Source organism: Pseudorca crassidens, chromosome 12 (genome assembly GCF_039906515.1).
Source record: "Pseudorca crassidens isolate mPseCra1 chromosome 12, mPseCra1.hap1, whole genome shotgun sequence".
Taxonomy (NCBI): Eukaryota; Metazoa; Chordata; class Mammalia; order Artiodactyla; family Delphinidae; genus Pseudorca; species Pseudorca crassidens.
In genome coordinates, this window is record NC_090307.1 from 5,920,920 (window position 1) to 5,947,756 (window position 26,837).

The window sequence follows — 26,837 nt, forward strand, 5'->3', positions numbered from 1 at the left end:
TGTTCTCACTTATGTAGCTTTAACGTGAAACATATTCTTTACTTCCTTCTGGTACAAAAGCAGAATCAGAACCCTGTTAATTTTTCTGGTGCCAGAAGAGTAGCATCTATATGTTTGAGTTTTTACTGCATGCGTTTCACATCAGCAAAATAAATTTTGAAATAGAGACTGGGAATGGTTTCATTAAATAGAATGAGCTGAGAGCATTAGTACCCCTGATATATAAATTCAGTATCTTGAACTTACAGTCTTTTTTATATCAAGTATAATTCAAGATTAATTTTATGTATTTAAAGAAAAAGTAGGGGGGAGGGGCAAGATAGGGGTATAGGATTAAGAGATGCAATCTACTAGGTATAAAATAAATTAGCAACAAGGATATATTGTACAGAATAGGGAAATACAGCCATTATGGGGTATAATCTATAAAAAATATTGAGTCATTATGTTGTACAACTGAAATTAATATAATATTGTAAGTCAGCTATACTTCAATTAAAAAAATAACCTTTTTTACTTTTAGTATATTTTATTTAGAAATTTCCCTACATTTAACATTGCTTTTTATGCTTAATATTATTTTATTACTGTTGTTTGTTTCACTATGAGGAAAGTTTCATGATAGTTGACAACTATCAGAAATTTCAATGTATGAGGATAGAAATTTTAAACATGCAAATTAAGAAGTGAAATTATAATTATATCAAAAGTTTGAATGTTTTTAATATTTCAAGTTAGTTTTTTAAATCCAGATTTATATCTTTTAGTGTTGGTAGTCTTAAGATTGATTAAAGGCTTTATTGCTAGAACAAAACTTAGAAATGTTATGAAAATATCTCATTGTGAAATAAACCCTGTATTGAGGTCAAATATTTTTGTAATCATAGCACTACTTAATCGTGAAGTGTTAATCAATTCTCAAAATTTCAGCAATTATACAATGTTTTAGAAGCTTATCATTTTCTGTAAAGCAAACAGTATCAAATATATAAATAAACTCAGGTTTGTTAGAAATGAGTATACATCATTGGAATGAAATGTGTCACAATCTTCCCATGTCACAATTTTATACGGTAGACATCTCTTATCCTTGTTGCATTGGACATGATTACCACATGATTGCTGTGGCCTTACATCCAAGCACTCCAGAACAATTCTCAACATAATTTGAAAAGAAAGTCGAGAGACAAAAATAAAGGGAGAAAGAAGGTGAGAAGGAAGAAGGGAGTAAAGGGAGCCATGATTTAGATTTGCATGGCTTTACAAGTCAATGGCAGATAAAAAAAGAAAAGAGAACTCTATGGAATTTATGCAAAAGAAATTCCATCCAAATCAGTGGAAAAACAGAACTCATTACAGAGGTGTATGTGTGTGTGTTTTAGGAATAGACTATGTATACATACATAACTGCCCTTCCATTTTTATATTTTTAGCTTATTTTAACTTTCCTGTGCTGTTAATATTGGAAATTTATACACATAATAAAATTGCAATGACTATCATGGGAGTTTCAAGAGAATGTATTACTTGTTGGTTTTATTTGACTAATAGATGCATGAGAAACTCTTTTCATAAAGTTCTAATTAGCATAATATTTTATGGTATAAAATTTTCCCAAAGAAATATTGTAATATAGATAGTAACACTGTAATATATATTTTTATCAAGTCAGTCATATCTCAATAAGCAATGGATCCTCTAGGATAAAAAAATGCCTCATGCGTGTGTGTGTGTGTGTGTGTGTGTGTGTGTGTGTGTGTGTGTATTTACTTATTTATTTTAATGCCTCGTGTTTAATTCTAAAATCTGAGAATACTAGGCTACTTAAAGTCTTCTTTTCTAAAGCATAGTCTTAAAATGGCAAAGGGAATATTTTGTTCTGAAAGCAAAACCATATTTTCTTATTTTGAGGAAGAACTACACGAGAAGCTTCTACACGTTTTCCACTCTATGGCAACTGAAGACTAATATTATTTAAGACAAAAAAAATAATCGACAGGTCTGTGTGCAAGATAACCGCAGTTATCTCAGGGCTCAGCTGGATGAGGATGCACTAGCTCATCCACACAGCTCTAAACAAGGCTCACTCCTCACTGGCCGTGTGGGTTTCTCTGTGCGTTTCTCCATTGGGTAGTTCATAGTAAGTTTGTTTATGGGGTTTTTAATTTCAGTTATTGTGATTTTCTTTTCTAAATTGATTTGGTTGTTCTTCAAAAATGTTGGGCTCTTTTTGATAACTAGTCCCTGCAGGTATTTTCAATCTTGTTAATAATTTCTTTACAATATAATTTCATGGTTTTATCTACACACTTCCTGAATTTCTTCTTATTGAACATTGGTAAATTCTCCAGCTATATTCCTGCCTCTTATTTTCCAGGGACATGCTCTAGTTCTTATATCCTGATAATTGTTAAAGAAGAATATACTTATTACCTGTATGCTGTTCCTTTTGCCACAGACTTTGGCAAGATATCCCTTCATCTTCATCATTTTTCTCAAACTTTTCTCGAACCTTTTTTGGGTATATCTTCATAAAGAAATCTTCCCGTGCTCATTTCTTTCTCTTTTTTGTACTTTCTTTGAATTTTTTCCTAGTGCCTTTCATTTGTCCCTGTGCTGTGGTAACCAAGTGGCCAGCAGTGACTTAGCTATGCATGGGTCCCCCAGAGGAGGTAGTCTTGATAAGTTTCGATTGGTGGCATTCCTGGTGATTCCTGGTATTGTAGAATGGGAATTCTAGGGCTCTGTGGGAGAAGTGGGGCTTCTCAGAGTGGTAAACCTACATTTACTTCATACCCCCTGGTGTAGGACCTCCTGGTGAGGGCCACGTGTTAAGTGGACCCTTAGCCCACTCTCATTTTATTCTCCTCACCTGCTGGTTCACCTCTAAATTCAAGTTCTCCTGGGCCATAAAGTTTATAACAAATAATGGGAATTAATTATAGCAGGAGTGATTTTCTTCAGATTAACTCATTGTGGGCAGTTTGTCCTGAAGAGTACTATACACTGCTAATTTCAGGTCTTACATTAGGTCTTTGATCCATTTTGAGTTGATTTTTGCATATGTTGTTAGGTTAAGGGTCAGACTGTATTATTTTGCATGTGGATATACAGTTTTCCCAGCACTGTTTGTTGAAAAGATGGTCCTTTCGCCTTCACATGTCTTGGCACTCTTGTCAAAAATCATTTGACCACATACGGGAGGACTTACTTCTGCATTTTACATCAGTTCAGCTCAAAAATTATATGCAAAGCACTGGATAAAGGAGGGACCAAGGCAGAGGCTGGCTGAGATTCTGATGCCCTAAGCCTTAGGGCTAAGGTGATAAGCGTTGGGACTGAGATCATAGCAGGCTAGAAAAGGAGGCTGGTAGTGAGAGATTTTACAAAAATAATTGAAAGCTCTTGGTATCTTGCTGATGAAAGAACAGTGTGAAAGAGTCAAGTTAATTTTGTTTTTGAAGTTTTCAGCTCAAAGAATCATGAGAAGGCTAATGATTGATAAAATGAAAAGTCTAAGGGAATAAAGCTAATGGGATCTCATCAATTGTACTCTCTGACTGAACAGGAGAGACCTAATTCTCTCCTTCCAACCTAAAATTTATTATTGATTTATATTGCTGTAGACCATTACTCCTAATGAAATAACTTTAGGTGCCCTTATGCTTGAAAGAAACAGGAGCAAAGGGAATGCAGAGTTAGCAACTGTCTCAATAAAGAGCTGGGTCTTAAATTGTAGTCTAAAGGCAAACAAACTATTTCAGTTTTTAGAATGCAACACTTTTCACAATTACACAAACGTTTTTAAAGTACCAGTGGAAAGAAATATCCGTATAGCATTATTAAAAATTCTAAGACATATTTCAATGAACACTTCAAATTGTGCTTGATATAGGCTGAAAATGAACTTAATTCTTACAATCTTTAGGAAATGATAGATTTGGGGGCCGAATGGACCCTGAGAGTCCAGCTCTGCCTGGGGCTCTAGCATCTATAATTCTCCCCAAGATGGAGGTTACACTTTTGAGAAATAACTCTTTCTCAGAGAGGGAGGGGTTTAGGGAGCACTAGTCTAACTTTCTTAACAAGTGGTTCAAAACTAAGTACCCAGCTCTGATCACCTGTATTCTCAAGTGAAATACTCATTAAAAACACTGGTTTCAGACACTCATTGAAACCTGCAGAATCACTGTGATATTGGGGACATGTGTACCAGGGGGATGAAAAGAGATGTGAGAAATGGAAATGGAAAGATTATGAATTTTTTGTAACTGTTTAATTCCCCTAGACTTAAAATGGACCATGTTACTTGCTAGTGGAGAATGCCAAAAAGTGATGATCTTTTCAGTTTCCAGATAGTTGCATACACCTAGGAGTAGACCTCTGAAACTGCCACTTGCGATATTAGACACACTGCTTTCTTACATGGCTTCATACATATTTAGATCAGCTCAATTTTACTGTTATCTAAAATTTGGATATAATTTTTGAGCTAAATTGACATACAAGGGCTTTTTGTACCTAGTCTATGTTGTTATATATTAAGGGGAAAATGGATATCTGGAAATTTACCAGGTATCCAGCATTATTTGGATGTTTATAAAAATTCAGTAAGAATTATGTTATGACTTTTCTGCAGAAATTTTCCAGCTGATCTCAGGCATTTGAGACAGTGAGATGAACTTCCCAAAGTTAAATACTTTCTAATAGAAATAATTGCAGTGTGAAGAATATACAATGAAGCTACAGCAACGGTATTTAATTTGTAAATAATGGTTTTAGAACCACAATAATATTTTAGGTATATAAAAATAATATTTCAGGTATTTCTCATCCATTTTTCACCCAGGAGCTAAAATTCTGAACTGTACATGGACAAGATAACTTATATTTACACATCACCTTATACTCTATGAAATCTGTATCCTACCCATTATCTAGTTGATATTTGTGAGTCCTCTGCTTTGGACCAAGCCCAGTTGATATTTTTATCCTAATCTCTTAGAAAGAAGCCTTATTGTTGTTACATAATACAAGTTCAACATCATCAAACTTTCTGGCGAATTCTTCTTGATGAAATTAATATTTACCCTACCTTTTGATTTTATATTTTGGGTTTTAAGTGCATTTTGTTTAATAGGATATCAGTATAGTTTTCCACTTTTTTATTATTTGACCGGCATATCATTTTGTGCCCTTCTAAGCTCAATCTTTCCACATCACCACGCATTGCCCATGGCTTTTATATAAAAGTGTGTGGCCGGGTTTGGGGATTTGAAGAGCAGAAGGATAGCTAGAACTCAAAGATACTGACCTTGGTGAAAGGAGATGAGGGTTGTGACTTAAAAATGAGAACACACTTACGTTTAAAGACACGACAAGGTAACTTCAGCGCCTTGTCCAGACTGGCAGAAATTCAGCCTGTTCAGGTCTTTCCATGGGCTTCTCCGGGATTAATCAGGAGGCGCCTCCTGTGTGCTCCCACACCAATCGATTGCCAACGCCAGCTCTTGGCTTTTCCCATTTGCTCTTCTATTCTAGTCCCGTTATGGCTCTACCTGCCCATGGGCACTGCTAGTGCCTGGTATAAACACTCTAGTGTCCTTGCCAGGGGCACCCACAGAGGACACTCCCAACGTTTCCAGTTAGAGGCTCTTCCAGTTCTATGTAGAAGGGGCTGAGGCTCATCAAATTGACTGGAAGCACAAAAAAATCTTGCCTTGAAGCTAAATTTGCTTGGCTTGTACCAACTTATGTGTCCGTAGTATATTTACTTAGCTGTAACTTATAAGGCTTTCTCAGGATATTTGCATTTATATTTTTAAATAAAATTGAGAGAATGTAATACTTTAATAAAATATTTTAATTTTTTCATTTTCAGTGATGTAATTATTTAGCATACAGTGACTTAAGTGGGATGAAAGATACTGATGTAGGATAATGCCATTCCTCACCACGCACACACACAACTTGCGGTGCCCCCCCCGTGCTTTCAATTCTTGGCATATCAGAGCCAGGAGGATTCTGTTCCTCTGCAGCCATGTGCTGCACGTGCTGGCTCAGGTTCCAAAACAATTAGTTATTCCCAGACTCTCAAATTGCTCTCATGAAGTAATTTCCTGTTCTGACTCTTCTAGGCATAAAACCTCAGGTCCAGTTTCATACTACCTGCCAAAATATTTACCCTAAGCCCTTCTATGGTCAATGTTCCACCCTTCCTCCTGATTGCCAGACGATACTTGCTGTGCATGTCAAAAAACGTGAACAGGTAATTGAGAAGGGAGTAAATGGGAAGTAATGGATAGAGAGAGGAGGACATTGGAGGTGTTTTAGTCACTAACAGTGCTGGCACCGCAGCTGTGCTGGCAAGAAATGTCCATTAAGTCAGTTCTAGTGAAGAAGGTGGTTCAGAAGATGGACTCATTTATTTGTGGTTTCACGTGATTTAGGAAGTCCTTATGAAGCTGGATCTGGCCTCTGTACCATGACACCGAATTAAATCTTGGAGACAGAGTTTTGGGTGAAATAGAAAAGAATAGCTTTATTGCTTTGAAAGGCAAAGGGGGCCACAGCAGGCTCACGCCCTCCAAACTGCGTGTCCCGACCTGGAGGGGGTAGTGAGAAGCTTTAGAGGAATGGGTCAAAGAGGGCGTGGTCAGCTCGTGGACATTGTTCTCATTGGTTGGTGGTGAGGTAATGGGGAGTCAGCATCATCAGCCTTGTGCTTCCAACTGTCTGGGGTCTACAGGCTTGCGGGCAGCATACCGTTAACTCCTCCCACGTGGCAGGGGTTTCTGTATCTGCAAAACAACTCAAAGATATTGGTCTGTGTATCCCTTTTTAGGGGGAACCAGGACCCTGCCCCAAGGCTGCACTATTTTTTCTTTGACTGTTCCTCCCTGGTCTCTGCATCCCTTCCCTTCCTTAATTAGCAACTGTTTGGACCTGCTCTTTGGAACTCAGGGAAGGTCAGGGAGGCTGAATGAAGCCCATTTCTGTAATCCAGAAATGGGGGACACAGAAAGGCTTTTGTGCCCAGGAGATCCCGCTCAGTATCACTTACTGGATGAATGAATAAGGGCATTCTGAGAGAATTTGGTGGCAGGGGAGCGGTTTTCTAATAATCAAGAACTTCCCTGGTTTCCTTTGAACAGAAAATGTAATATATTCTCTGATAGCTAATTCAAATATACAAACACTAGTTTTGGATGATCTAGTTTTTTAAAAATTGTCTTTATTATTCTTTTGGTCTTCTGATGATTTCTTCTTCCCTCCTGCCCTCAAGGTTTTTCTCTATTCTGTATAGTAGATACATATTTTCTGCATAGAATAATAGTATTGCCTTGTGACTATCAAGAACAAACATTGTAAAAGCCTATTTAATATGAACACAAGCAAAGTCCAGCACCAGCATCTGTGCATTCATCTCATAAGAAAGAATATATTTTCTCAATATATTTAGAATTATGAATACAAGTATCTTGAGGAAACATAATCTATTTCAGCTAAGTAAATAAAATAAGGAAGCAATACGTCTCTACAGGCCATGCAAATGTCAATAATATTTTATGGGGCTTGCAAGCTTCCCTCCTAAAATTCTCATAAGTTTTGATTTCTAAAACTCGTATATGAATAAATTTTATGTTAAACTAGAAAAAAGAAGTCATGGTATGTAAACTCTATGCCAACATTAAGACCCTTAGGGAGGCAAACTCAGTATGAAGCTGTAATTGTCATAGATATCAGTAATCCTTTAAAAGAGGCTTAAAATAATTGTGCTATGAATTTTGTACTAGAAAGATGTTTCTTCTAGAGTGAAATAAATTGGATTAGTAACATACTATGATGACGCAAGCTATCTTAGTACTGCGCTGTCAAGTCTTTGTTTTTTTGCAATCAATTTTTCAAACAGCATCTTAAATTCAGTTAACCGATTTCCAAAACCACAAACAGTGCTTTTCAATCTTGACTAGGAAGCAAGGTGTCGACAGTGATGGACTGAAGGCAGGTAAAATAGGACAGGAAAGTACCCACTGAAGTGGACAGTTAGTTTTGATGCAAAAGCTGATTTAATAAAGATACGCGTACAGACATTACAGGATTTCAAAAGTAAGCAGAGATGAGAAGTGGAGACGTTAGGAGCTCATGACATAATTCAGGATGTGTGAGATGGTGGAAATTTGATGAAAATATTGATTATCTTTCTCTAAGACTAGCCCGTCAGGTGGTTGAGCTGTGCATTACAAACATATTAAAGTATCAAAGTTGATTTCTATAATCAGAGGGTTTTGCAGGTATAGTTACATGGCCACATCAGGCAATTACATTTTCCCATAACTGTTGTAGCAACGCTACTGTGCTCTGTGGTATAACGACACACTTGTGCTATAAAAGCCTAAACCAGGGGGCTTCCCTGGTGGCGCAGTGGTTGAGAGTCCGCCTGCCGATGCAGGAGACACGGGTTCATGCCGCGGAGCGGCTGGGCCCGTGAGCCATGGCCGCTGAGCCTGCACGTCCGGAGCCTGTGCTCCGCAACGGGAGAGGCCACAACAGTGAGAGGCCCGCGTACCGCAAAAAAAAAAAAAAAAAAAAAGCCTAAACCAGCATCTTGATTTTAGCTAAGAAAAATATGTTTCAGAAATACTTAGTGATTTGTTCAAAGTTTTAGGTTTTGGACCAGAGCAAGTTTATTTTCCTAAAGTTGTTGAACCCCCGTTTTGTTCATTTGTAAAATGAAGATGCCTCTGATTTTGATTTAGTCATAATCTAATCAGATAAACAATAATTTACTGAAAGTCCAACTACAATGTGGCTAGCATTGTGGAAATTTCCTTGGAATATAAAATAAATGAATTGCACAGTCCTGAGTTAATAAATTGTAAGTTAGATTTTTGTTGGGAGAAGGCATTTACCCATAATTCAAAGATGGCGTTCATTCAGGCAGAAGTTCTGAAATATTTTGGTCTCAAAAGCCCTATCTTCTTTTTTTTTTTTTTTTTTGCGGTACGCGGGCCTCTCACTGTTGTGGCCTCTCCCGTTGCGGAGCACAGGCTCCGGACGCGCAGGCTCAGCGGCCATGGCTCACGGGCCCAGCAGCTCCGCGGCACGTGGGATCTTCCCGGACCGGGTCACGAACCCGTGTCCCCTGCGTCGGCAGGCGGGCTCGCAACCACTGCGCCACCAGGGAAGCCCAGCCCTATCTTCTTTTAAAAAATACTGAAGACCTCAAAATGCTTCAGCTTATTTAGCTATATCATTCAATATTTATCATATTAGACATTTAAACTGATAAAATTTTAAATAGCTATTTATTAATTCATAGAAAAATTACCCTGAAAACCAATTATGTGTTAACATAAAGCATACTTAAAAAAACTGATTAAAGTGAACATATCTATTAATAAATATTAAAATAACAATTAGGGGAATTACATTGTTTCACATTTTTGTAAATCTAATGTCTAGTTTATTAGGGGACAGCTGGATTCTCACATGTGCCTCTGCATTACATCTTTGCAGTGTGTTCTTATGGTTGAAGTATATGAAGAAAATTCAGCCTCACAGAGAAATGTAGTTGGAAAAGGGAAGAGTGTTTTCATAGCCTTTTCAGATGGATACTAGCGCAAACTTCAAAAAGTGATAGTTTCTTAAAGGTTACTTGCAATGGGGAATGTGAAACTATATCAATGGAGTTTTTGTATTCTGTTAACATTAACATCTATTAATGTATTTTGCTCTTCAAATGCCTCTTTTACCCATGCATAGTTATTTAACACCAAACATCACTAGATGACCGTTACTGGATCACGGGTATATGCTGCTCTTCCAAATACGAACATATTTCATTATTCAATGTCAAAAAGCACACTTGTTCACATAAACAACAATCACATTGAAAAATTATTGAAGTATGAGGAACTGTCAGTTACACAGTGATGGATACATTTTTGTTTGATCGGAGGTGGAATTTTATCTTTGGCAGCAAATATTTTCAATTTGTTTTCCTTAAAGTCAAAAGATTCACTATGTTCTTCCTGCAGAAAAGTCAGCAGATTCACTGCGTTCTTCCTGCGGAAAAGATATGTATTCAAAATGTTACATTTTTAAAAATTAGCAATTTTGAGCGCCTCATCAAGGAGACTTTAAAGGAAAATTGTTTTTTTTACCCCCGAGAATGCATGGAAATGAATTATACAATGACTACTAACAGCTGAGGTTTGGTGCCATTGTCTTTATTTGGGATAAAGCATCAGCAGTTTTATTCACCACTGCCTTTGCACTATCAATGCAACTGTCAACACAGATGTTTCAGTATGTCATAAGATTTAAAAGTCATCCAACATTTGGATATTTCAGTACTTCTTGCATTTGTTGCCAAGCATTCGCATGAAAGAAGATCTGTGATGATTGGTCCATGCTGACACTGAACGAATTCAAGGAAAATAAGCAAGCTTAGCCATGTCTGTACATCTGTCTATCTGTTAGACAAAAGTGAGGTTCTGTAGAAAGATATTAACTCTGTTTCCTTGTTTAAAGCTAAAACTTTCTATCAGCAAGTTACTATATGGTTGGAAAGCAACAGTGTCCTGGGTTTGTCTTTTTTTTTTTAAACTACTTTTCAACCAGTAGACATTCAGCAATGGCAGCTGACTAAAGGCATTGCTTTATTAGTTTCTCAGGTCTTATGTGTGCTTCTCCAGCCAATACAATACAATAACCTACTTTGTAACATGTTTCAGTGACTGTCATTTTTAATTTGAAAAGTGTAACAAATGACTTTTAGCTTTTGATTTTGTTTTGTTTTGCAATATTATTTTTTGTTTATTCAAAATTTTCCCAGTTAAATAGTTATATGTAATAACTATATAATTATATAACATTATCTCATATACTTTTACAACTATTATATTAACATGTGTTATTTCGCCATAAAATAAAAAAATATTATTTTTTTTTAATATTTAAAGACTCATTGTAGACCTTTATTAGGAAAATTAGAAGACTTGCTTTCTCAACCCAACTGCACAGTTTAACATCTAACGATGCTGAAAAAGAAATTGGAATAACAGAGTTCTCTGACTCACGGAAGTGAAGGATCTACTCCAAAGAAAATGAACTAAACTCTAAATAAGAAACAAAAGTATAATGAAATCTGTTCTTTCCCAGGCTTCAGAGATGTTAACATTTAACTGACTGTTATGCAATAGGACATTTTTGAATGGTATTATTGCATTTGTTCAGTTGTGGCATAATTTTGAGGTCGATCATTAAAGAAAAAGAACTGAATTTTTCAACCATAAATGTGATGAACTCTTTAAAATCTGAAAATTAGCTGTTATAGCTTTCAAACTAGATATGCAAAAGCCACCAAAGCATCTTACAAGGTAAATTGTCACAGTGGCTGGAGAGGACACACAATACTGAGAGAGTTTTAGCTTTTAAAGAGCATATTAACGTCTACATTTAAAATATTCAATACTTCCCAAACAATTATTTGTCTCAAAATAATGTTGGCGATCAAACTGTCACAATAAAACTACCAGAAAGTATTTTTCTTCCTAAATCACAATAGGGCAAATTATTGACATCAACGAGGCTGAAGGAAAGATAGCTTTTTCTTCTTTTCATTTCTTATGCGAAGCTTTTTCATTTGATTCAGAGTAGATTTCTCCTTTCCATAAATAAGAGACCGCTTTGAAATATCAGTTTCATTCTTTTCTCCAACTTTGGATATAGACAGTGTAATGGTGATGGAGAAAATGAGGCTTAGTCTCCTCCATCTCTGACAAATGTCCATCCTTCACAGTAAGAAACCTATATTATAAATATATATTTTATTTCATGGGAAATACTGTTAAATTTCATAATACTTACACTTTTATCTATGTGTGTGTATTTATAAAATAGGACAGAGAAATGTACTAATTCTAGCTGTGCTTCCATGTAGGCTCAAGACAAAATTCAAGGTTTCAAAACTAGAATGTATTGGACAAAAATGGGGTTACAGGGATTATAGCAGGGAAAATTAAAGATAACATGTCATTTTAGTAGGATTATGAAACACTTTAGCCTTTGGGTCTCATGAAAGGGTCTCATGGACCCTAGGGGCCCTTGACCATAACTTCAGCCTTGAAGAACGCTGGGTTAGGGGAATAATAGCTGTAATAACAACAACAAACAATCTAAAACCTCAGTAATTTCACATTATTAAAGTTTACTACTGCTTGCTCATTTAGCCTAATCAGGAAAAGGCTGTACTCCACACATTCATTTAGGAATTGGAGCTGATGGGGTTCTGCGTTGCCAATGTCTGCCTTCTGAGGTTGACCAGGGGAGAAAGTGGGAGTGGATAATTTTTTCAAGAAGTTTTTATGAGCCCAGCCTTTAAGTAAACTTCAACGCTTTGTCCACATTTCATTAGACATGGTATCCTCAGTTGCAAGGGAGGCTGGAAACATAGTCAGCTGTGTGCCAGGAAGAAAAAGATGCAGGTTTAGTAAATAGGAGGTCAGTCTTGAATATAGCACCTAATTTGATAGATTTCCTGTGAGAGCCTCTGAATTGGAAAAGTGTAGGTATAAAGCATTGTACATATGTCAACAATATAAGAAAATCACGTCGGTGTAATGTAATTTCAATAACATTCAATAACATTTATTGTGCATGCATTATGTCCAAGCAGTGTCCTTTGTCCTGGATAAAGGGAGGAAGAATAGACGTAAAGGCCCTTGTAGAGCGTACTTCCTTATATGGGAGTAGGTGGTCAATAAAAAGCTAACAACTGGCAAAATAATTGTGATAAAAGAAACCACGAAGGGAGAAAAGAAAGTGGGAGTCAAAGAAAATGGGAGTCAATGACCCTTGGAGAGGGTCATCCAGAAGACCTTTCCTCAGAGATATTTGAGCCAAGAACTGAAGGATGAGAAGGATTCACAGGTGCAGAGCCCTGGGGAGAGATACTGAAGACAGAGAAAAGAGCAAGGTCAAATTGCCGAGGATGAGAACAGCCTAGAACGTTGTAGAAATAGAAAGGGTCCATGTGTTTTGAGAGGAAAGAGCAGAGGTTAGCAGTCTAGGGTATGTTGGCCCAGGTGGTCTGGGGCAAGAACACACAGGACTTTATAGTCCATTACAGAGAGTTGTGGCTTTAACTTAAGGGCAATGGAAAGCCAGGTGCATTTCATGATTTGATTTGTATTTCTCAAAGTTTATTCAGGTTGCTTAGTGGAGAATAGATTTGGGGAGCTGTAGAGTAGTAGATGACTATTAAGTCCAAGGTCATTGTGCTTCTGCATAATAATTTATGTCATTGCCCTGGACACCCTGAAGCAATAAGTCAATCTCAATATTCTTAAATTCAGTGTAGGCTGTTTTTAAAAATTATGTCGTTTATTTTCTGTCATTTATTTTACAGCTCGTAGGGGCCATGTGTTATCGTGATTGTGGTATTACTGGTGCCTAATTCAAATGGAATTGCAGAAATGATTTTTTCCTAAAGATTTTTTTTTAAACAATCAGTGCTCTCACCATTAATACAACGACAAAAATACATTTTCAATTCTCAGAACTGGAATTTCTCTCAACGTTGTCTAGCATGAGTTATAAAAATGACAAATCTTCGCCTTCAAGCTAGAGAAGAAAATACTAACTACAGTCCCACAAGAATCATAGCAACAGCCATGCAAGGCTGAAGCATTCTCATCAAAAAGGAGATAGTGAGTAGCAATGCTGACCATTATGAAAAGTAGTAAAAAGGATATAATAAAGAATCCAGATAACTGGGGTAGGCAAGCTTGGTGGGTGGGTCTCTTCAATACCAATAAAAGTGCTTAACCGTGACAGCCAATCTGAGTAATTCTATACAAAACTGTTCTTTTCTTGTACATAGTAGGTATTACATATACATTTCTTGAAAGAATAACCAAATATCCATTGATTTAGATGAAGGAAAAAAATCTCTGCCAGGAGGAGGCCTGACCCAAGTAGACTATGTTTCCTCATTTCTATTTCTTTCATGGATATTGCATGCAGGTATTTCTTTCTGTCTTTCTTTTCCAAAAAAGCAAAAGAACTGTTTTCAAAACAGTTATACAAAGGAATTTGCATCTCGATTCAAAATTTATTACCACTGGTATTCTACTAGTGTCCTGCAATAAAGTGAGTCTAAGTAGGTGATATAACTAAATTGTAGGGGGGCCAATCCAGGACTTTCAGATTCAACAGATCAGCGCACATTGCTGTTTAAAAACAAACACACAAAAAATTCAATATTTTCTTTAGTAGAAAAAACAGAAAAACCTGTAGTGATGATAAGTACCCTAGTAAAATCAGCCTGCGGTTATGGATTTGGTGCGTTCACACGCACAGATGCACTAGGAAGCACACTTAGGTACACACGGACATACACGCACACATGGTCTTAATATCCAGGACTAGTTCTATCCAGAAAGAGTGCTACCCTTTCATATTTCAGCCCTAGGCCATTATTGAGTGGTGTCTTATGAAACATTTCTAACTTTGTAAGATTTTTGATTTATCACTAATACCCTAGTAGCAAAAAGTAATTAAAATTCACAATCATCTTTTATATTGAATACCATGTGTCTCCAAGATATATCATAGCCTCTGATGCTCTCACCCATAAATAAGAGAAAATCGATTCAAAGTAACTGAGATTATAGGGATGTGTATTGTTTCAAAAGAGCAAGAAACCCAGAGAAGTGCAACTCCAGGCGAGGTGAGTACAGTGCCCCAGTGATATTCTTAAGGACTCACGGTTCTCCATGGTTCTATTCTGCTCATCATAAGAGTCAGCATTTTCTTACCTTAGCGTCTGTCAACATCACAAGTTGCCCACCACACATGGTCCCAAAGGCGCCAACACAAACATGACCACAACTTGAGCTGGGAAAACTGTATGCCTTATGTCTATTTAGTATCAAGGAAAACGTTCTCAGAAGCCCTCAAGTAGGCTCACCTTTATGTTACGCTGGCTGTAATCAGACAAAATAATTGTATCTAGAAGAGATGGAAGTTTACCCAAACCTTGAATTATCTATGGATACATTTTACAAAAACATCTGTTGTCTGATTATAAAGAAAATGAGTAAGATTTTTACTTGGTTATTAGATGAAGTAATGACATGGGGAGGTTTTTTAAAATGGCTTCTTGATAAAAATCCTGTAGTAATAACATTACATTATGTAAATTAACATTTCAGTCTTAACATTATCATGCACTTTTTATTTAATCATTTAATTTCCCCTCGTACGTTTTATAAGGCACATTCCTGAATAATTTAATGGTATCTTACTCAACCTCATTTTAAGTCCTAAATGCAGAATAAGACTAATTGTCTTTTTCTCAATTTTTAAGATCCTGACTTTAAGGACCTTGGAGTTTTGAAACCATTACCAGGTTGGTAAAAGAGATATTTAATACCGTTCAGAGGCCTTTGTTTTCTGCTATGATATATACTTTCGGTTTATTACTCAAGCTCCATTTTTGTATGTTTGTTTGGCATTTCGTTATTTAGTGTGTGAGTTTGAGATGGGCGGCCCTGAAGGCATTGTGGAGTCTATACAAATTATGAAGGAAGGCAAAGCTTCTGCTAGCGAGGCCGTTGATTGCAAGTGGTACATCCGAGCACCTCCACGATCCAAGGTCAGTCTCAAGGTGAAATGCAGGTTTGACAGTTGGCCTGCCAAGTGTCTCCAGCGTGCACTGCTTTGAACCAACTGGACATGCTTCGTTCATTTCAGAGTGCAATCATAAGCTATCATTTTCTTTTAGTTTTGAATTGCAAATCGCCTTCCTCTGTTTAATGTAACTTTCAAGGTCATAAATAATATGGAGAGGATGTTGGAGAGCTCATTGGATAACCTGGATAAGAGACTCTGGGGTAAATCTATCTCTCTGAAAAGTGCATTGAAATGTCACATATAAGCTATGGTTCTGAGCATAACTTATGTCCTTATTGTCAGTATCTGTAGTTTACTTGCTTTTTAACCTAAAATCACATCTATGGAAGAAATTGTCCAGGGCTCACAAAGTCATGTGTCTCTGGAATATAAAATAAACCTGCAACAGGGCTGAGGGACAGACAGTGGTGATCAGGACCATGAAAAAGAGACAGCAGGTCCTTAACTGCCTATTAAACTCCTTGATGATCATCATGAGAAAATGTTGGTCCAGCATCACCAAGTCCTCCATTTTCTTCATAATATGCCCAAAATCTAGATTTTATGTTGATTACCTTGATTTTTTTTAATTTTATCTTTTGGCCATGCTGCACAACGTGTGGGATCTTAGATCCCCGACCAGTGATCAAACGCGCATCCTCTGCAGTGGAAGCATGGAGTCTTAACCACTGGACTGCCAGGGAAGTCCCTGATTACCTTGATTTTTAAATGTTGACGATAAATTTTAAAAGTGGGAAACATTAGACGCATTAAACTAAATATATTGTGGGCCAGATTCAGACTCAGATCACTGTTTTGGAAACACTTGTTTAGAACAACCCCATTCATTCTATTATGGATGTATCTTAAGAAATATTGGGATGAGTAATTTTGTGCCAGTAGCCGTCACAGGTTTAGAGTGTCTATTATTTGCTTATTCTCCCTTTATTGTCATCCTTCATTTATAGAATATAGTTACAACCAAGCTTTACTGATTTATTAGATTTGGAGTTGCCCATTTATTGAGGTTGAAACAGTTTGTTATTTAATTAATTGACTTAGTGATGCTATAAACTCTCAAGCACTGTGCTGAGGAAATGAAAAATTACGCTGTCCTCCTGTTTCCAGTTTAATCCGTAGACAACTATGTATCAAAATAATCCATGGAATATGACAAGATCATTATGGTATTTATAAGGTGTAGTAGAGTGAGGGAAAGGACCACATATAGCTGGTGAGGAGAATCAAGGGTGGAATCAAATTGCATTGCAGGGCGTCCTCTGAATCTTAATGAGAAATGGTGCTGTCAGGTAGACAAGGTGGGAAAGTCTTCATGTAGAGTGAATAGCATCTGGAAGGTCATAGGATCATAAGAGAGCATGCTTTTTCAGGAATTAAAGGAACGGCATGTGACCAATGAAAGCAGAACTATGGAGGTGAGTGGTTAAGCTGAAGGGCTCTGTCCATTCCCCTAAAGAGCCCAGATTTATCCTGAGTGTGTTAGTGATACATGGAAGAGTGTGAAACAGGAAAGTGATGTGATCAGATCTGCATTTTTGAAGAACAGATTTTCCCTGTCTAGAAAAGACAGAGGTGTTAACACCTCAAGCTATAGATACAAAAGAATTTGGTGGCTGGATATTTAGGATGAGGGAAAAATAAAACTCATGTCTGAGGGAGTTGGTATTTCAGGAAGTATTTTTGTCCTTCTTCACTTGATTGCCCGTGAATATGTCTTTGGGGTTCGCATATAATTTGGAAGTGTGGAACACTTTCCCCAAGCTTCTGGTTATGGAGATTCAGACCATGGTCCAAGTTCCAGCTTTGCCACTGCAGGTCTCTTTGCATCTGAACAAGTCTTTAAAAAGTTAATTGCATTATGAAGAAAGACACAGTGATTCCTCCTTCAAAAAAAATCCAAGGCTACTGGTGACATAAAACCCAACCCACTACAAAGATAATGTGAGAGCTAGATTGCAGTTGATTATGCTCCCTTACATAATCTGTGGGTTCACATGTGCTGTTTATTTTCCTTAAACTCTATGAGTGAAAGATTTTATAGATTTTTTTTCAACAGGGAATATTTGAGTCCCACCTCATGGTCATAACTAGCACCTTTGTCACCTCAGTGTCAAAGAGACAGTTTCTATGGAATTGCAAACACACAACCATTTCCTTCCAGCTGGTGAATAGACTGTCTTCGGTACAATTGCAGATCAACAATACCCAGTGTACCTGCCTGTTACAGAATTTGGCATTCTGTGACCCAAAGGGGAAACCACCTGCAGAGCTGGACAAAGCCGCCTGCAGAGCTGGCTCTATTGTGACAGACTTTCTCTGTTAAATTAAAGGTTAGGGGATAGGAAGTGGCTTTGAATAACTGTCGAGAAAAGCAAGAACTGGAGATGACAGCCTATGTGGGCTTTCTATTTATATGGAGTTCCTAGCAGCCTCGGAGAACAGACTATCAAAGCGCAAGTTAAACCTGAAATGGCTCATGTGAATATTTGAATGATAACTAGTGACGGAAACATATTACACAATGAAAGTGCAAAATAGCTACTGGGGTTCTATTAAAATTTACATCAAGTGTATGTTGCTTCTCAGCCTCTTCACAAACAGAAAATACAATATCTGATATTTCCTTTGTTTGAGAATTGTAATACGGATGATCGCCTTTAATTAGAATGTGATTAACCCAGATTTCTTAGAAACTGGAATACCAGAGCCAGAAAGAAAGTTGGAAATACGTTACTGATGTGTCCTTTAACAGATGAATACGTTGAGTCAGGATAGTGAAGTTGGTTAACGATGGGATGTCGAAATATGCCTCTGTAAGCAACGCTTTGGTTTTCATACAGATTCTAGAGCAAGGGTGGTAGGAGAGTATTATGGTGTCTAGTTCTGGATCTGGTCCAGGAAAGAATCATTAGAGAAGAATGTTGGATGAGCCCATCGTGGTAACAATGTCAGTTTCATGAAGGCTGAGACTTATTTCTCTCTAGATACCCAGTACCAAGAAAAATCTGTCATTCAGTTAAAACGCGTGGAAAAAATAAACTGATGTATACATATCTAGAAAAATGGACATGGTGACAATCTTCAAGCATATGAAGAACTGTTAGGAGACAGAAATAAGAGGATAAGGCTTAATCTGCATGTTTTCAAGTACTGCAATTTATTTGTATGCTTGAATCTAGAGAAATATTCAATATAAAGAAGGTTTTTGTTTTTTATTTTAATAATGGAGATGCCCAAAGATCAAATGAGATTCCATGGGAGGAATCCAAGTAAAATTTGGCAGGGATTTTATATAATAATTAAAAAGTCAAGTAATTTTTTGGCATAGATAATATTAAACTCCTTTTCAGACCAAAACTTGATGAATCTATGATAAGTAACTGCTTAAATATTTGATTAGTTAGTAAAAGGGCTGAAGCCAGTTCTCCATGTCCTGACTCGAAGTCCAGTGTGATGTCACAAAACCACACTATTTGGGGAAATTGTCAAATTTGTTAAGACAAGAAAATAAATAAATCAAAAGACTTTTAAAAGTGTATACATGAAGATAATTAATTTAATGATTAAGGTCTTGGGAGAATAAAACTAGCTTTTATTAATTACCCATCATTTAAAACTTCAAATTAATTTTTAAATGTTACTTAATTCAAAATACTTTGATAAAAAACAGAAAAACTTGACAAATACAATAAATCAATCTTTTATAGTGAAGTTGAGTTTTCAGCCTCATATGACCTTAGCAAAAAAACACAGTCCAGCTCACCAATATTTCTTTGTTTGTTTGTTTTTTGCGGTACGCGGGCCTCTCACTGCTGCGGCCTCTCCCGCTGCGGAGCACAGGCTCCGGACGCGCAGGCTCAGCGGCCATGGCTCACGGGCCCAGCCGCTCCGCGGCATGTGGGATCTTCCCAGACCAGGGCACGAACCCGTATCCCCTGCATCGGCAGGCGGACTCTCAACCACTGCGCCACCAGGGAAGCCCATATTTCTAACCTATAGATAATATATGGGCATTGTTTGAAGCTGCTCAGTTTGTGGTAATTTGTTATGGGATCAAGGAGAAAATTAATGCAACAGGCAAAGGGTAGCAACAATAATTGTTGACAATGATAAGTTTAGGGATTCTAAAGATTGAGTCTGCTCTTATTGTCTCCAAAATGAAAATAAAAATTGGGTAAACAGATTGAAAATCTTAACTGATTAGATAACTACCAATGTTATGGTTCAACTTTGTTTTTAAATGAAATCTCAGTTTTGTAGCATCAGATTTTGGAGGGTTACTCAGATGGACCTGAAATATTTTGATACTTGTCTGTGCATGCCAGAAAACCATTTTAATATGGCTGTATCGGTTTGTTGTGTGGGGTGTGTGTTTTTTCAACAGTATGATGTTCTGGTTTTTTCCTCCAAATAAAGTGCTACCCTCTAAATTCACGGGATATTCTACCTAAAATTATAAGGCCTGGCAAGTCCAGCCACAAATAAAAAGCAACCACAGAAATCCTGGGTTACACGCTTTTTAGAATGTAGCTTTAGTTATCAAAGTGTAAAGCAATATGGAAACCATGGTTAACGTTTTTCAGACTGTGGTGTATTTAATTTGTATTTATCATGGAGAAAACGTTTCTGGCAAATCTTAAATAATTGCGCCAAACAATGTTTGTATTTTGCATATCATTGTGACCTGAGAGGAGAGAGCCGGTTGAATGGTTGGTATTACACATTTGTAAGTATATTAACTTAGTAAATCGTTAGCTAGATTTACTTGCTTTAAGTATATGAAAGGGATTCTGCTGTCTACATTAGTGTGATTTGGAAGACAGATATCACTAGAAATTGTTTATGTGTTCTGAAGCCTCCCACGTCCTATTCAATAAATCATTTTGTCAGCTCCAACTCTTTGTGACTGATTAGAAAGAAGAATGCCTCAAAATGATTCACGGAGAGGAGATTGTAATCTGACTATTTTACTGGAGTTACGTATGATTCTGTTTATCACTTTCTCTTTTCTTCAGCAGAGAGACTAACGCGCTTTCTGTGGTTCTCTGCCTTGAGTGAAAACATTGTCATATGGCACTCTCCCCCTTAGTGATATTACGGCACAAGGTTTAAGCTGATGAGATGTCATCTAAATCCTAATGTAGGGAGGGTTTTTGTGTGGGAAAACTTGAGCACTTTTCTGGCTAATGGCATTTGGCTTTTGCAGCCACACCTCTGTGCCCAGTAAAGCTAATACCCACTGGAATATTTTACTTCTTTTTTTAAACTGTTAAAAAAAATTTTAATGATTGAATGCTTCAGAAGTGAATATATAAAATCTAGTGACTGTAATCGCTCACTTCCTCTATGAATAGTATTCTGTCTAATAAGAATAGTCTTTCGATACAGAAGGTTCTTCGACTTCAGCCATTGCCCTTCATGTAAGAATGCAAACCATTCACCTCCCGTGGAAGTTCACACTCTCTAGAACTGTCAAGTGAGAACACATGGGCCGAATATGCAAATTGTCTTTCTAACTACAGCAGTATTCTTCTATAAGATAATCTTATTTTTAAAGAAAATTTAAGACAGCCATTTACTTCAGAGAGACACATTTATTTTCTGTGAATGTTATTCATATCTCAATCGTCAATATGTTTCTTAGCCCCTTTAGAAATGCTTATTTGTCGATTTTGTTGGAGTTTGTTTTTATTCAAGACTATAACATTCTTTCTGGAATATCAGTCTTTGAAAATTTTCAAAAAATTTATATGCAGCTGCGAAGTTTGATACTAAGGAGAAAAGTGTCAGGCATATCTGAGTTCAATACCAATCTATTACTAAAGGGCCTGTGTCACTTTGAGAAAGTTACTTAGCTTTTCTAAACCTTGGTGTGTTTTTTCATTTTAAAATAGTTATTATAATAGTGTGTATTACTGTTGAGAGATTTGAGTGAAATAATGTGTTAGCTCAATGTCTTAAGTTATTGCCAGTACACGACGCAAATACTAAGTTAGTATGTTAAGTTGTGTTTCTGAAATAATTGTTCAGACATGTTCGGCCACTGAATCACTCAACCTGAAAATGTCACAGGATCAAATATCTTTCTTTCTTGAATTAGTCAAGTGATTACTTTATTTTTCTTTCTGTGGGGATGGTGTTTGCTTTTTATAGCTTTGTAAGGGCATCGGAGGGAGGGGTTTTCAGTTACCCTACTCAGTGTTTTCTCCTGTTAGTAACTATGTACGTTTACAATTGTAATTGCATATTCTTTTGAGGTCTAATAAACTATGTTGGAGTCATTGTATAGTATTTGAGAATATAGATATATATTTGATTTTTGTTGCATTTAACAACTTTTTTACTTTCTAAGAATACCTAGATTTTATAGGTATTTACATTTTTTATATTTTTATAGTGTTTTCAATTTGTTTACTTTTATTCAGGATGGGGCTAGTGAAGCGCTCTTTAAAACAAAAGTTTAGGATTTTAATACTACTTAAGGCTTTCACGTTGATTTACTTATTTTCCTTGAGCAAAAGCTATTTTGTCTCCTGTGCTCCAGCTTCCTGGTAAAGGTCATCTAACTACAGACCCAGTTCCTTTTTACAAATCCTTGTGAAAATTTGAAAAACAAACCAGTTAGTAGAAACTTGGAAGGTTTAACATTTTCAGATATGCCTTCCTAGGGTGGACAATTTGGAATTTTCTGGATAATTTTCAGGAATGTAACATTTGGTTGGGAAGAGTGCATCCAAGATGGGCTACATGAGTAATATTTGAACTTTTCATAGAATAAAACAAAGCAATGACGGAGGAATGAAGAACAGGCAGGCTTTCCTAGGCTGTATGTTTTATAAGATCGCAGTAATGGCAGTTAATTTAAAGTCAGTATCAAAGTATTTGGGAATTTTGGGATAGCTTCCAACTGAGATGTTACAGATTGCATATACATGAAAACCTGCTCACCATGCAAAGCATAATGAAACTACAGTGCTTTCCATTGTTTCTTAGTTTTGTCCATTTCCCCCTATGTTTCTCTTTTTGTTCTTCCTCCTGAGAGTTATGTGACGATTTCCTGCCATGGGACTCACATTTTATTTACACTCAATTCCTTATGAGTCTGCAACATATGACGTATATGCTTTTATGTCACAGTTTAGTTATAAATACCTTGTTTTGAAAATGATTGCATGTCATTTTCTACAGCAAATAATAAAATGTCAATTATTCTATGTAATTATCATGACTTATGGCACTCAAAACAAAGTCTGGGGTACAGGTGCCCAATGAATGTGAGACAGATGCTGAAAAAATGAAGTTAATAAAGAAAACAGAATTTCCAGTCAGTAGGTCATTAAACGTACATCTGTGCAAATTTTATGGAGTGAGTGCTTAACATACACAGCACAGGGTGTAACACTGCGAATCAAATAAGTACACCACCACCCCAGCTTTTCAGGAACACACAGTTTAGCAAAAAGTACATATAACCTGTAACTAAAGCTTAAAATATGTTCAGAATACTTTAGCACAAAGGGAGAATCATGCCGCCGTGGTTGGGGAGGGGGAGGGCTGAACATTCTTTTTTTAATATGATTATTATATGTTACAGGTGTACAGCATTATAATTTACCACCTGTGTACTCTGCAGAGTGGTCACCACCACAGGTCTAGTTACCATCCATTCCCATACAGTTGACCCCTTTCACCTGTTTTGCCCACCCTCAACTCACTTCCCCTCTGGTAACAACTAATCTGTTTTTTCTGTCTAAGAGTTTGATTTTGTTTGTTTGTTTTATAGATTCCACATATGTGTGAAATCATAGCGTTTGTCTTTCTCCACCCGACTTACTTCATGTAGGCATAATACCTTCAAGGTCCATCCATGTTGTCACAACTGGCAGGATTTTGTTCTTTTTTATGGCTGAGTAGTAATCCATTATACATAAATATTTATCATTGGTTGAATTAATTGTTTGTGATTTTTAATGCATATTTGTGCAGAGTCAAATAATATCTGATGCTCTTAAAACAGTATGTCTGAAGCAGTATAATATTGTGGAAGGATTATGGACTAGAGAGTTGGAAGGAACTTGTGTCTAATTTGCAATTTATACCATCCGAGTCTGCATTTCCTGAACATGACAATAAAATGTGCCACTTTATAGAGCTGTTGGGCGTATTTAACAGTAATCTATAAAGTAGGTTATACATACGGTACTTTTTACTCATTAAGTGTTAATTTAATTTTTATTTACGTGGACTTAAAATGCCTTGACCCTGTTATGGTGAGAATGATCATAGATTAGCTGTGCTTTTAAAAATATTCTGAACCTCAAAAATGAAGCAGCATAGTTATGTGAAATAATCTAAACAAAGTAAAATCAGAGACGGTCTTTTGAAACCATTTCTGGTTTTGTTTGATATTCGTACAAATTATTTATTTCCCTGAATTTTTGGAAGTGGATTGAAGCCACGGATCTGTAACAAAAATGTATCAGGAATATTTAAAACACATTTGTGCTGATTAAAATAAAACAGTGTGTAAGTATGAAAACTAATAACTGATTCCAGATAAGTTATGAGAAGAAATAAGGATCATTTGTGTAAAAATAGTCAGCTATGGGAAATGGTACATTTACCTAAAGAAAGGACAATAACATTTGAAAACAATTTTAAACACAAGTTGATCTGAGTCATACATCTTTACTTTCCACAGGGAAAAAATAATAAGATTGATTGCAATCAAGACTGTCTTGTGAGACAGAAAGAGAAAGGAAGTTCTGGTGCTTGGTGAACTACTCTCCTATATTCATTCTGGGAAATTATCCTCTCTTTGTTGTTTTACAGATCTACTTACGATTCTTGGACTATGAGATGCAGAATTCAAATGAATGCAAAAGGAATTTTGTGGCGGTGTATGATGGAAGCAGCTCCGTGGAGGATCTGAAAGCCAAGTTCTGCAGCACCGTGGCCAATGACGTCATGCTCCGTACAGGTCTCGGGGTCGTCCGCATGTGGGCGGACGAGGGCAGTCGCAACAGCCGGTTTCAGATGCTCTTCACATCCTTTCAAGAACGTAAGAATCTCTGCACTTCACTGTTTATCCTTCGAATGTGTCAGATGATGCAAATCTCATAAACGGTTGATGGTGTTTTCTTCATGCAGTTTGAGCACAGCAGGCTGCGCCTTAGTAAGTTGTTCACGTCACTGAGATTCCCTTTCCTTCGCTTTGGTCCAGAGACAGGAGAGTTACATATGACCTTTTGATTACCTATATCGGCATATGCATCATAGCCTTGCTTAAGACACGTCACACTATTCAATTGGGAAATGATGAACTTTGTTTGTCTTTTGTTTAGCTCTTACCAAGCTATGGAACTGAGGCAGCAGCTTCCAAATGAAGTTTAAGTCTTAAAAACCTGCATAGAAATATTTGGTAGGTTCTCTTTAGTAAGCTTCTCTTGCCATCCCATTGATTTCAAATAGGTCTGTGACTACAGAGCTCCTATTAAAGTAGGCAAAGGGGAGAATTGCTTGGGAAGAGAGTAAATAGAAAAAGTTCCAGAAAATAGTTTAAACGGCTCAATGGATGACACCCAGAGTTATGGGCAAAGCACAGGAATTTTAGAAAATCCTGTTCTAACAGATAATGAATTATATTAATAGATATATGTTTGAACTGTTCTTTAGAAGCTTTGAATAATTCATGTTTAATAAATTTATACAAATGAAAAATAAACCTAAGAAATTCAGCTTTAAGGAATCAGTCCTTTACCATTTGAAACTATACATTTTTTTAAAACAGAAAAGACAGAATGTTTTTGAAATGTCAAGGATTTCTCAGTGATAGGCAGAGCAATCCCTGTTTTTTCAATTCATAAATGTTAAATGTATTAGACGATTACTTTGTATCATAAATGAATAGTTTGGGCTTTAAGTTGCTCTTTAATTACCCAGTTGGAGAATTCTAGGGCCCCAGAAGTACTGAATGTCACTCAGTCTTTCTAAATCTTGATACCATCACAGAGTATGTTAAATCTCCCACCCAAGATTATTGCAGATTTCAACAGCACGTTGCTATCTATGTCTTCATTTCAGGAGTTGATCAAAATGTTAGAACGAGTGCGTCTTTATTTCAGCAAGGTATCTGGCCAAAAAACCCTCATCATTTTCTTGTTTGGAATTTGAAGAAATTCAGGCTGTAAGATAGCACATTTGGTGTTTTCACCGATGATTGCTTTACCATATCCGGTCGATTGTGCCTTTGCTGAGGCTCAGAGTGTACCTTATTCAATATTTTTGTCTGTCTTGGATAATCACAGATTGAGAACTTTCTAATCTAACACATATGGAAGTTCTAGTTAATATGTTAGTTGATATAATCGAGTTTTTAAAACTATCACAAAAATATGCAGTTTTTATCAAAGCTATGCCATAAAATGTAGTAAGGATAAATTAAAATATGTATTCTTACGTTTCATATATCAAGTAAAGAAACTCTGACTCCTAGGACTTCCTAAGGTTTTATTGCATTCAAACTCAACATAAGCCAATAATTTTTTAAAGAATTGACAAAAAATATCTAAGGCAGTATTGGCTTATATTAAGGAAAATGCAATAAACAGCTCAAAGAAGATACTCCTGTAGGAAGCTGCACTGGTCAAAATGCAAATTGCATAACCTGTTCTCTTCTGGGTGTTATTACTGAGGAGCAGAGTCATCAGTTAGAAGAGGCTGACCGGGATGCAGAAGCATCTGGAATCATGGGAGAAGGGCAAAGGAGAAGGAATGTTTATCTTACAGATTTCTTTTTTTCAAAATGTGATAACTACCTAGACTTAGGTGGGTGATATAGATTAATGTTTGAGAGGTAAGATTAATGTTTGTTAAATTAATTATAGGAAACTATTTGAGTGTAATTTAGGAAGAAGAAACGTCTAGATCGTAGGAGCTGCAATATTCCAAAATTGAATGGGTTCCCACAGAGGCTATTCCACAGAAGGCTATATGAGAAATGGGTTCTCATCGGGCGTGAATGGTGTAGGGGAAGTGTCTAGGTTGGATAGGGGAAAAGGAAGACTAGCTAACGTCTAAGGTCCCTTTCGTCTCGAAGATTAAGACCTGTGAGACTTTGAAATTCTGCTTATATA

The 26,837-nt window shown here is 36.6% G+C and overlaps 1 protein-coding gene across 5 annotated transcripts in view; it reads left to right on the forward strand.

Annotated features, from left to right (window-relative positions):
- Window positions 1-26,837, forward strand: part of NETO1 (neuropilin and tolloid like 1) — a 100,317-nt gene that overhangs the window by 37,045 nt on the left and 36,435 nt on the right. For all 5 annotated transcript variants that reach the window (XM_067698847.1, XM_067698845.1, XM_067698844.1 and 2 more), the window contains exons 5-7: window positions 15,377-15,418; window positions 15,537-15,664; window positions 24,535-24,763. In XM_067698847.1, coding sequence (XP_067554948.1) covers window positions 15,377-15,418; window positions 15,537-15,664; window positions 24,535-24,763 — 399 coding nt within the window. The remainder of the gene's footprint in view (window positions 1-15,376; window positions 15,419-15,536; window positions 15,665-24,534; window positions 24,764-26,837) is intronic.